This window comes from Saccopteryx bilineata, chromosome 5 (genome assembly GCF_036850765.1).
Source record: "Saccopteryx bilineata isolate mSacBil1 chromosome 5, mSacBil1_pri_phased_curated, whole genome shotgun sequence".
Taxonomy (NCBI): Eukaryota; Metazoa; Chordata; class Mammalia; order Chiroptera; family Emballonuridae; genus Saccopteryx; species Saccopteryx bilineata.
In genome coordinates this window covers 171374843-171387756 of record NC_089494.1, presented here as the reverse complement: position 1 = coordinate 171387756, position 12914 = coordinate 171374843, and the positions used below count along the sequence as shown (strand labels likewise).

Sequence of the window (12914 nt, the reverse complement as noted above, 5' to 3'; positions counted from 1 at the left end):
GCATGCAACAACTCAAAATTTATGAAACACAGCACAAGCAGTACTGAGAGGGAAGTTCATAGCATTAGAGGCATACCTTAAGAAGATAGAAAAAGCTCAAATAGACAACTTAACCCTGCATCTAAAAGAACTAGAAAAAGAATAGCAAGTAAAGCCCAGAGCTAGTAGAAGGAAGGAAATAATAAAGATCAGAGCAAAAATAAATGACATAGAGGCTAAAAAAAAATACAGAGGATGAATGAAACCAGGAGCTGGTTCTTTGAAAAGGTAAACAAGATCAATAAACCTTTAACCAGACTCACCAAGAAAAAAAGAGAGAGGACTCAAATAAATAAAATTAGAAATGAGAGTGGAGAAATAACAACTGACACAACAGAAATACAAAATATTGTAAGAAAATACTATGAAGAACTGTATGCCAAAAAATTAGACAACCTAGGTGAAATGAACAAATTCTTGAAACATACAATATTTCAAAAATCAATCGGGAAGAATCAGAAAACCTAAACAGACCATTACAACAAATGAGATAGAAACAGTTATTAAAAACCTCACAACAGAGGCTGTGGAGAAAAAGGAACCCTCATTCACTGTTGGTGGGACTGTAAAGTAGTACAACCATTATGGAGGAAAGTATGGTGGTTCCTCAAAAAACTGAAAATAGAACTACCTTATGACCCAGCAATCCCTCTACTGGGTATATACCCCAAAACCTCAGAAACATTGATACGTGAAGACATATGTAGCCCCATGTTCATTGCAGCACTGTTCACAGTGGCCAAGACATGGAAACAACCAAAAAGCCCTTCAATAGAAGACTGGATAAAGAAGATGTGGCACATATACACTATGGAATACTACTCAGCCATAAGAAATGATGACATCAGATCATTTACAGCAAAATGGTGGGATCTTGATAACATTATAAAGAGTGAAATAAGCAAATCAGAAAAAAACAAGAACTACATGATTCCATACATTGGTGGAACATAAAAATGAGACTAAGAGACATGGACAAGAGTGTGGTGGTTACCAAGGGTGGGGGGGGAGGGAGGACATGGGAGGGAGGGAGGGAGAGAGTTAGGGGGAGGGGGAGGGGCACAGAGAACTAGATAGAGGGTGACAGAGGACAATCTGACTTTGGGCGAGGGGTTTGCAACATAATTTGATGACAAAATAACCTAGACATGTTTTCTTTGAATATATGTACCCTGATTTATTAATGTCATCCCATTACCATTAATAAAATTTATTAAAAAAAAAAACAACAAAAAACAAAAAACAAACAAACAATCAAATATGAAAAAAAAACAACAAAAAAAAACCCTCACAACAAAGAAAAGTCCAGGGCCTGATGGCTTCACAAGTGAATTCTACCAAATATTCAAAGAACTAACTCCTATCCTTCTCAAGCTATTTCAAAAAATTCAAGAGGAAGGAAGACCTCTAAGCTCCTTTTATTAGGTGAGCATAATTCTGATTACAAAACCAGGCGAAGACAACACAAAGAAAAAAAATTATAGGCCAATATCCCTGATGAATTTAGATGCTAAAATCCTCAACAAAATATTAGCAAACTGGATCCAGCAATATATGAAAAAATCATACACCATGATCAAGTGGGATTTATTCTGGTGAGGCAAGGCTGGTACAATATTCACAAATCAATCAATGTGATTCATCACATAAACAAAATGAAGGAGAAAAACCACATGATAATTTCAATAGATTCAGAAAAAGCATTTGATAAAATCTAGCACCCATTCTTGATCAAAACTTTCAGCAAAGTGGGAATACAGGGAACATACCTCAACATGATAAAGGCCATCTATGACAAACCCACAGCCAACATCATACTCAATGGGCAAAAATTAAAAGCAATCCCTTTAAGATCAGGAAAAAGGCTGGGGTGCTCCCTTTCACCACTCTTATTCAATAAAGTTCTGGAAGTCCTAGCCACAGCAATCAGACAAGAAGAAGAAATAAAAGGCATTCAAATTGAAAAAGAAAAAATAAAACTATCATTATTTGCAGATGATATGATATTGTATATAGAAAACCCTAATGTCTCAGTCAAAATACTACTGGACCTGATAAATGAATTCGGCAACGTGGTAGGATATAAAATTAATACTCAGTTATCAGAGGCATTTTTATATACCAACAATGAACTGTCAGAAGGAGAAATTAAGGAAACAATCCCTTTCACTATTGCAACCAAAAAATTAAGGTACCTAGGAGTAAATTTAACCAAGGAGATTAAAGACTTATACTCAGGAAATTATAAAACATTGATAAAAGAAATCAAGGAAGATACAAACAAGTGGAAGCATATACTGTGCTCATGGTTAGGAAAAATAAACATCATTAGAATATCTATATTACCCAAAGAAATTTATAAATTCAATGCAATACCAATTAAAATACCAATGACATACTTCAAAGATATAGAACACATATTCTAAAAATTTATATGGAACCAAAAAAAGAACACAAATAGCCTCAGCAATATTAAAAAGGAAGAATAAAGTTGGAGGTACCACACTTCCTGATATCAAGTTATACTACAAGGCCATTGTACTCAAAACAGCTGGGTACTGGCATAAGAACAGGCATATAGATCAATGGAATAGAATAGAGAACCCAGAAATAAACCCACACCTTTATGGACAACTGATATTTGACAAAGGAGGTAAGAGCATAAAATGGAGTAAAGATAGTCTCTTTAACTAATGGTGTTGGGAAAATTGGACAGCTACCTGCAAAAAAATGAAACTAGACCACCAACTTACACCATTCACAAAAGTAAATTCAAAATGGATAAAATACTTAAATTTAAGCCGTGAAATCATAAGTATCTTAGAAAACATAGGCAGTAAGCTCTCTGACATCTCTCGTAGCAATATATTTGCTGATTTATCTCCACAGGCAAGTGAAATAAAAGACAGTATAAACAAATGGGGCTATATCAAACTAAAAAGCTTTTGCACAGCTAAAGACAATAAGAACAGAATAAAAAGACAAACTACACAATGGGAGAACATATTCGACAATACATCTGATAAGGGGTTAATAACCAAAATTTAAAAAGAACTTGTAAAACTCAACACTAGGAAGATAAACAATCCAATAAAAAAATAGGCAAAAGAAATGAATACACACTTCTCCAAAGAGGACATAAAGATGGCCAGTAAGCATATGAAAACATGCTCAACATCACTAATCATTAGAGAAATGAAAATTAAAACCACAATGAGATACCACCTCACACCAGTCAAAATGGTGCTCATCAACAAAACAACACAGAATAAGTGCTGGTGAGGATGTGGAGAAAAGGGAACCCTCCCGCTGGTGGGAATGCAGATTGATGCAGCCACTATGGAAAACAGTGTGGAGATTTCTCAAAAAATTAAAAATTGAACTGCCTTTGACCCAGCTATCCCACTTTTAGGAATATACCCCCAAGAACACCATAGCACTGTTTCAAAAGGAGAAATGCACCCCCACATTTATGGCAGCATTGTTCACAATAGCGAAGATCTGGGAACAGTTCAAGTGTCCATCAGTGGACGAGTGGAAAAAAGATATGGTATATATATACAATGTAATACTATGGGCCATGAAAAAGAAGGAAACCTTAGCTTTTGCGACAACATGGATAGACCTGAAAACTATTATTTTGAGTGAAATAAGCCAGGCAGAAAAAGAAAAATACCGTATGATTTCACCATTTGAGGAATCCAATGAACAATGTGAACTGAGGAATGGAATTGAGACAGAGGAGAGATCAAAGGGACCAGATAAAAAGAGGACAGAGGGAAAGTGAATGATAGGATGGGATAAACCTGAAGGGAAGGGCGGTGGGCGCTGTATGGAGGGGGGCAAGGGATATGTTGAGGGGAATACGGGAGAGGGGGATGCATTCGGGGTGACACTAGAATCTATGTAAACACAATAAATTAAAATCAATTTAAAAAAATAAATAAAAGAACAAAAAAATAGTAAAAGAACAACAAAATTAAAGAGAAGAGGTGGAAGGGGTTTTCAGATAAATTCTATCCTTTCTCTGGATAGCATGTTGCCCCATGTACCTTTTCAGAGAACTATGAACTATCGGAAGCAGTTAATCCCCTGCAGCCTCCCTTCCCCCTGCATTCTTCCTTATTTCTTCCTCTCGGTGGAGGAGGGGAGGTCTGACTTCTCCTTCCACCCAGGCCTCCTGAGAACAGTGCCCACTTCCTCTCCTCTGCCAGCAGAGGCACCCAGGAGGAACAATGTGAGGGCACTAACGCTGCGTATATGAGCCTTGTTGAAAACTACCTGAAATTGGTTTGGAAGAAGGCATAATAAAAACAAATAAAGAAAGAAAAAAGAAACTATGAAGGAAGTTAAATTAATGGATAAATACATCAATTTTCCTGTCCCTCGGTCAGATGAGTCTAAGGGAAGCTCTATACAGTCTCTCATAAGTGTGTTGGCAGGACTGAGCCCCCGTTGCCCACAGCTGTAATCTGTTCACTAATGCATCTGTTTTCTGGTTTTCTTACCCTCCCTGTGTCATTTTCCCACTCCCTCACAATGCTTCCTGGGATCATCTCCCAAATAATTTATGCTCAAATTCTTAACATAAGAATTACTTTTAGGTAGGGGAAGGTGATGCAGGTCCTATTAAAACTTAAAATATGTTAAAGATTCTAACCCTCTCTCAAAACCAGCACTCCAACTTCTTTTCCCAGCTGTTATCTCACCTTTTCTCTTGAGAGATACAGGGGTAGGAGGGTTGTAGCGACAAACTTGACTTCTGCTCTCAGTTTAATGGTGTCACCCTAGGTGAGCCATTTATCTCTTCTGGTTTTATATTTATACAATACTTTCCAGGGCTGTGGTAAGCATGAAATAAAATAAAATTTGTGAAGTACCTTTTACTTGTCTTCCTCCCATTATAAAGAGGCAGTTTCAAACTTGGGGAATATAAGCTACGTCTTTCTTTTGATGAGTTTTTTCCCCTCCAATAATTACCTTGAACAAACTATAAATATGAGTGAAAAATCACAAATAATAAGAGTACTCATGGATATGAATATAAATTCTTCCATATCAAACCTTTTCTCATGAATGTAGTGTGAAAAGGACTGCTTTAAAGAAGTAAGTAGAGTTTTTGTTGACATTCTTAATATACAGAGCTTATAAAGAGTATAAGTAGCAACTTAAGACACTAACAAACATATCTGAAAATCATTTATTTGTCAAACAATCTAGGACAGAAATAGCATATGACATATCAAGAGGAAAGACATGTAAGGGAAACTCAAGAAATAACTTATTCACGGGGATTACAGCGTTAAGGATGAAACACTAACAGCATTTCCTTCTCTATAGTTTCCTAAAGACCACAACAACTATTGATATTAAATTTCTTGTTTTTTACTGACTCTTCAATTCTGAAAAATTCTCTTCTTTTGTACTTTAATATTTATACACATTCCTTCCCTTCCTAAAATTTCCTCATTTTCTTCAATATGATGTAGGGCTCAGAAGATTCTCTGTGGACTATATTCACATTTAATTATGTCGTGTCTTCAGAAGTTGATTTATATTGAAAGTGGAGAACAAATTCAATATCTGCCTACAATGAATCAAAGTAGCTGGTAGGATCATAGTCTACATAATCAGAGTCTGTGGATTTACAACAACATTATTAGCACATGATTAATCAGTACTTGATATGAACCAGTTCATACCCGACATCAACTAAGTCATTTTGCCTTTCATTCAAGTCCTGTGGCTCTGTTTCAGATCAGTTAAGAGTCTTGCTTTATATGATAGAACATTGTTAAACTGCCATCTGGCCCAACAGCTGACATGGCTCATACAACCCTGAAATGGCCCCGAAGCTTCACTCCTGGGAAATATTTGGTCTACTGTGTGGTGTCATGATTACTGGTACACAGCTTTTTTATATCCCTTGAAAAGAGTTTCAGAAAAACTTCCACATTGGAAAAATCCTATATTGGAATTAATTTGTTAGGGAAGAGGTCACTTACCTGAGGACCAGGCTGACCCTGAAATTGAAAAAAAAGAAAAAGAAGCCGTTATAAATTTGTTATCATAAGTGAATATTTTCACTACTAAAACTCAAACTAGTTCTGGAAATCTTTACAAAATATTTCAGAAGATAATATCTAACTACTCATAAACTTTACTCTGTGATTTTAAAAGAATATTATATCTTAATATCTTTATGCTATTATCTAAAATATTGACATTATGGTTTATTACATGTAATTTCAAAATGACTCAAGGGTTTTAGTATGCTCTAGAATTAAACTGCAGAAAGAGAATGCAAATGGGAAATGTACCTCACATGATCCTAACGAATGGGTTTAGTTAAAGGCAGAGTCTGCTAGCACAGACTACTGCTATGAGTGACGTATTCAAAGATGGCACAAAGTTAAGAACAAAAGAGGCAGATACCTTAGTTTTAGAACTCACCAAGACTTTGAATTTCTCATTGTTTCAATAATATTTTAAGTCAGTTTAAAAATAAACATCTATCTCTTATTCTGATAATCCAACCTAAGGACATTTTGAAAGGATAGAGGTTTTGGCTTAATTAAGTGCATCATAACTCTTTATCCAGTCTATAGGTCATGTCACTTTGGCCAATCTAATTCATTTCGAATGTTACTTTCTTGTAGTTTAAGCTGATAAAAATTTTATAGCAGCATAATTGTAACTGCTTTGCACTAAGATAAAACCCCCAGTGAATAAAAGTATTGATTACACATCATCTTCCTAAAATCTCTAGTTGGGTTTTCTGTAAGATGAGATGAAAGAAAAAGTTCATGCTAAGTTGAGAGATCTTAAAAAATAAATTAATAATGTACAATCTTATTGCACCAGCTATATACTACTGAGTGTTATTCAGGATGGAGCTAATTCCGTCTTCAAAGTTAAAATTTCTTCAGGTACTTGTTCTCTGACTGGGGATATAACAGACAATTTTTCAAAAGCTTGTCTGAAAATGTGGTTGGCCAGGTTTTGCCTAATCAAACCATGAAGGGAAGCTATACCAAGTTGCTATGCTGGTTACTCACTCCATTCCTGTACCCTTTAGAAGTGGAGAGGCAGAAAGAGAATTATATTCATTAATTCCTTACCTACTACCAGAGATTTGTTATTCCATTTATTACTTATAACTGTCCTGAATTTTACAAATGAAAAAACTGAGGCTCATAGAAATAGGTGAAAAAATCACATAGCCTATAAGTGGAGAGCTAAAATTTAAACCAAATCTGATTCTGAAGTACTTGCATTCTCCACCAGGTCATTCTGCCTTTCAATGTAGAAGTTTAAGAAAAAACGATGTAGGCTTGTTCAGATCAACAACGATCCCAGAGCACTCTTCAAGTGAGTGGACACTCTAAACCTCCCAACCACTTCCCAGCTACAACAGGGTGAATCTCTGCTTCAGATGCAGACCTTGGGCAGCAGGTACCAGAGTGCTACCTGATACCTGCACAGAAACCAGCTCGGCAAAGCTCCTTGAGGGGAACAGACAGCATTGATACCAGCGTTAAACATGGAAACCTACAAAGGCAGGGTTCTCCACTTACATAAAGGTATGGATCTTTCCAGAGCTATATAATAGGTAAAACTGCAACACATGCTTACTCTGGCCTGCAATCTTGATGTTTTAAGCTTCTGATCTTTCTGAATTTTAAAATGACTGCAAACTCAGAAATATGAACATTTTAGAAAGTTGGACTACCATTACATCTCATGTTTTTGTGAAAACTCAAATGTAGGGTTCTCTAAAATCAGAAAGAATTTCTTCAAGAGAATATATTGTAGCATTATTGCTGAGATATTTTTATTTCTGTGGTTGTCCTACAAATGAGACTATTTCTGTCTATTTTTAAAATGCGGCATTTGTATCATTACATTGAACAAATGACTTTAGCCTGTGTGCATATGTTTGTTATTATGTACAAATATACTCTGTATTATAGATTTTATGTTAGTGATAGTGAAAACAAATAGTAAATGATGGTAAAATAAAAATGTTGACTTTTACATGAGCATTGGAAAGCGTATAGCACCAGGAAACCCAGATTACCCTAACATGTGATGTGATTTCAGGTATGTATGGTGTGCTTTGTGTGTGTGTGTGTGTGTGTGTGTGTGTGTGTGTGTGTCTGTGTGTGTGTATGTGTGTTTGTGTGTTTGTGTGCATGTGTAGGGTAGGGAACATGAAAAAGAGGGCTGGAAGTGGGCTGGAAGAGAAACTTCCCAAAGAAACAATGTTTACAACATGAAAAATTTGGTAACTCTCCCTAAAATTTGGATTATACAATGCAATCCTTTAAAACCTTACCCAAGATTTTAGGACTCCCTACATTCAGTGTGATGTAACAAACTATTCACTAGAAGACACCTAGAATACCTGTCAGAGAGCAGTACAGCAGGAATCTTGTAGACATCATAAAAGAGCCTTCTAAACAAATGAGGGAAGCCATCAGAGGGGAAGTGTCTGTGGGCGTGGCAGTGAGAGTTTCCCCAGGGGACTGCGGAACATACAGGAGGGTAGACAAGAGCCCAAAATGAAGCTCTTCTCTCTGTGCTTATATCTCAGGGATATGTCAAGTGTAACTTACTTAACACGTATAATCTCCTTTGGAGAAAGGGAATCAGAGAAATACAAAATGACATCTTTACAAAATTTAAGAAAGAAATACATTTTTAATTTGTGTTATTGAATGCCATTGCCTTGATCCTACCCCCAAGATTTTCAGTGGCCGTGTTTTTTGCAAACACTGGCATGCTTAAGCTAAAAAGTCTGGTTTTATTTTGAGGGTCATAGGGGCAGAATATTTGAAATATTCTGGGTTGTTCTGGGCTATTCAGGCTTGATGATTGACTTCAAATTTTTGGTACCAGGAGCCAAATGAAATTGTGCTGACCATGTTGTGCGTGTGTGCCCACTGTAGCTGCCTTTCCAGGGCAGCCAACACAGGATTTGGAATTAGTTGCTCTGTAAACATGGATACCTCTATGGTCTCACCAGTAGGGAAGGCTTCTAAATTAAAGGGGTAATCTTCCACCTGAGAGTCATCTACTTAGCAGAACGGTCCTAAATGGAGATTTCTTTCTACATTTTATTGCCATCAGTGGATGGAACTGAAGATTGGAGAAGTCTTGAAATCACCTTCCTACCTTCAACACATACACACACACATCCTTAGATAGCAGATTTCTACAGCATTCATTGGGGCAATATCTATAATTAATGACAATAATCCCTCATTCACAATCTGTAAATAATTCAAATAGTTGCAAAACTACTGTTGTCAAAATAATCACAAAACTGCATTTGCTAAAATGAAACTCCCTATGACTGAAGGCACCAGGTGACAAAGCCCTCCTCACAGACAAACCACCAAAAGAAAACCTCAGAATTTTCAAGTTGCTTCTAAGTAATTCATTGAGAAATATAAGCATTTTCATTCATTAGTAGATACTTTTCTAGTCTACTGTAATTTATAGGTAGTGAACATTACTAATAATCAACTTATTTTGGGGTAAAATACTCTTTAAATGGGTAGTTATAAATTATGATGAAGGCTCACAAAATACAACTAAGTTAAATTTTAAAAAATAAAATTCTTAAAAAGGCCATTTTCCCCCCAAACAAATAATCAAACTGCATATTAATATAAATAAAAACCCAAGGGAAATGGTTAAATCACAGAAATACTGACATTTGAAACAAATATAGATGTAAAGATGGAGACTGCCTAGTGCAGGGGTCCCCAACTACGGCCCGCAGGCCATTTATCCGGCCCATGCCGCACTTCTGGAAGGGGCACCTCTTTCATTGGTGGTCAGTGAGAGGAGCATAGTTCCCATTGAAATACTGGTCAGTTTGTTGATTCAAATTTACCTGTTCTTTATTTTAAATATTGTATTTGTTCCCATTTTGTTTTTTTTACTTTAAAATATGTGCAGTGTGCATAGGGATTTGTTCATAGTTGTTTTTTTTTTATAGTCCGGCCCTCTAACGGTCTGAGGGACATTGAACTGGGCCCCTGTGTAAAAAGTTTGGGGACCCCTGGTCTAGTGCTTCCAGTTGCTACTGAATGTCAACAGTTCCATTCAATGCCCTCAAGGGAGGTAAGGCACCAGAATGAAGTAAAAGAAACAGCAGGAGGAGGTGGCTTTTAAAAATGGTAATCAGAACAGTATGGTGGAAAACAATCAGCCAGTAGCTGACACCTGACAGAGAAGTGTTCAAAGGCAAGTAAACCACAATGGAACATGATAAACGACAGGAGAAACCATTCTTCCTTAAGCTGTTATCACAGTTCTGAGTGCCAGAAAGTGCTAACACTCTAAGTCTACAAAGTCATTTAGATTTCTGGTTGAGGCAATTAGTTTCACTACATGATACTTTTTTTATGGATGGTAAATTTGTGTCATTCCTCTTCAGATTGTTTCCATTAACACATGGCATAGGTAGGCATACAAAAATTATGATTTTAAAGTACAATCTTACTTTGAAACACTGATTAAGACATGAGACCCACATAAATATATTGTGATAAATCTAAAGTAAAAACACTTTCATTTATAAAAACTTGAGGGAGTATCAGTACTGTTCATGGAGCTCTAAAAGGTGCAACCTTTGCTTCAAGGACATTAGAAAGAAATTACTTCAATAACTTAGAAACTCTTCATTAGGCAACTCAAGTTTGACGGCCATTTTTAGAACCGTCAATTCAGATTTCATTCATTCTCATAAATTGAAAAAACAAACAAACTTCAAAACAATAATTTCTATATTTTGCATTTTGGAACCGCTCCTACCTAAAAAGATCATTTGAAGGTGATTGCTATAACTTCATTATCTCTTGAAATTCTCAGAGCCACACATTTGGATGTCAGGCTTCTTTCTCCCTCAGGTGAAAAGAGCACCTGAAGTAGCACTCAGGTAGAGCTTCAGAACATCATAGGAATTCTGCATGGCAACAGGATTGTGTTGCTGGCAGGAGGTTTTGAGGACCAATAGGAATCCTATCATAGAATCATGTCCATGGGATCCCAAAACCTTTGGAGTCTGACCTAGAGTCCGTGCCAGTAAGTGGAACAGATGCACTATCACTTGTAGCCCCATGAAGCAGAAATCCTGCCTCACCTCACTGCACTGAGAATTTGTTCACATTTAACTTCAATGTGCCAGTGCCCAAGTTATAAGGTGCTTCTGAAAATATTGCTGAATTGGTGAAAGATGAGAATATTTTGAATGGCCCAAAGACGGTTTACAGTATTTTTATAAAACAATTAGAAAGTTTACTATTCTTACATGGTTACAAGGTTATATTTTCAAAATGTAGTTTTTTTGTTTTGTTTTGTTTTTAGTGAAGGGGGGAGAGAGAGAGAGAGGGACAGAGAGGGACAGACAGATAAAAAGGGAGAGAATTGAGAAGCATCAACTCATTGTTGTGTCACTTTAGTTAGTCACTGATTGCTTTTTTATACACGCCTTGACCAGGGGGTGGGGGTGGGGGGCTCCAGCAGAGCCAGTGACCCCTTGCTCAAGCCAGTGACCTTGGGTTCAAGTCAATGATCTTGAGCTTCAAGTCAGAGACCTTGGGTTCAAGTCAGTGACCTTGAGCTTCAAGCCAGCAACCTTTGGGTTCAAGCCAGAGACAATGGGATCATATCTATGATCCCATGCTCAAGTCAGTGATTCTGTGCTTAAGCTTGTGCGCTTGAACTCAAGCCCGATGAGCCTGTGCTCAAGCCGGTGACCTCGGAGTTTTGAACTTGGGTCCTCAGTGTCCCAGGTCAATGCTCTATCCACTGTGTCACTGCCTGGTCAGGCTCAAAATGTAGTCTCTTAATCCAATATTTCAGAAAGGGGTATTGTGGCTTCTGTTCACTGCAGAATAAACACATCCATGTCAAAGAGAAAGTCTCCTCATTCGGTTGAATCTTATTCAAATAATAGGGAACTGAGGCAGGTAAAGACTGCAGGGGTTTCACAAGATGATTTAGATCTTTCACATGTACATAGAACAAAAAACATGGGAGGGCATCTTGAAGAAAAATCTCTTACTACTTTGATTAAGTTTCTATATCCAAGTAGTAATATGAGACTATTATATCAAATTACTTTGATACTTACAAAATGCTATAAAATTTAGTATGGCAACTATATATCCAATACCAACAACATACTCAACTGATAAAAATTTAGATAAGTCTATAAATTTTAAAAGCAAATTAATATGTAAATGGTATACTACAGAAAAAAGCAATTGAACAAGTAAGGCATTAGGATTATTTGAATTAATTTTAAAATGCTTTGCAAAGACTGAATAATCTCACAATATCTATAAGCTGCTCATGCTTCCAAGGACTCTTACATGCTTGACTAAAACAAACATTATTCATAATTTATATTGACTAATGTGTTACCCTACAGGGTACATATTAATAATTCTTACCTTAGCCACAGTCACATAATATTACTGAGATAAAACCATTTCAATTTAAGAATTAAAAAAAATCCTCATAATTCTGGGAAGAAGAAAGCATATTCTACACTAGCGGAAAATACAGAGCTATAGCTTCAAGCTTGGTGAATACTCCTTTTTTAAAATTTGAGGAAGAAAGAGTGAGAGGAAACATGGAAGTTGTTTTGTTGGGTTCGTGTAAAAAAAATAAAAATTGATTCAAAACTTGAAAGATTTCTTCCATGTTTGTCTTTCATAAATAACTATATTCAAAGATTTATTCTTATATGTATTTAAATAGGTTAACACAACCTTTCCACAATGATAAAAAACATTACTATGTTTTCTAACACAACACCATATTTATATTTTCTTTTTTAAATTTTATTGTATATT

At 36.2% G+C, this 12914-nt stretch overlaps 1 protein-coding gene across 1 annotated transcript in view; it reads right to left on the bottom strand.

Annotated features, from left to right (window-relative positions):
- The window catches only part of COL25A1 (collagen type XXV alpha 1 chain), a 603455-nt gene that overhangs the window by 213901 nt on the left and 376640 nt on the right, over positions 1–12914 (bottom strand). Inside the window, exon 5 of the mRNA XM_066232766.1 lies at positions 6045–6062. Coding sequence (XP_066088863.1) covers positions 6045–6062 — 18 coding nt within the window. The remainder of the gene's footprint in view (positions 1–6044; positions 6063–12914) is intronic.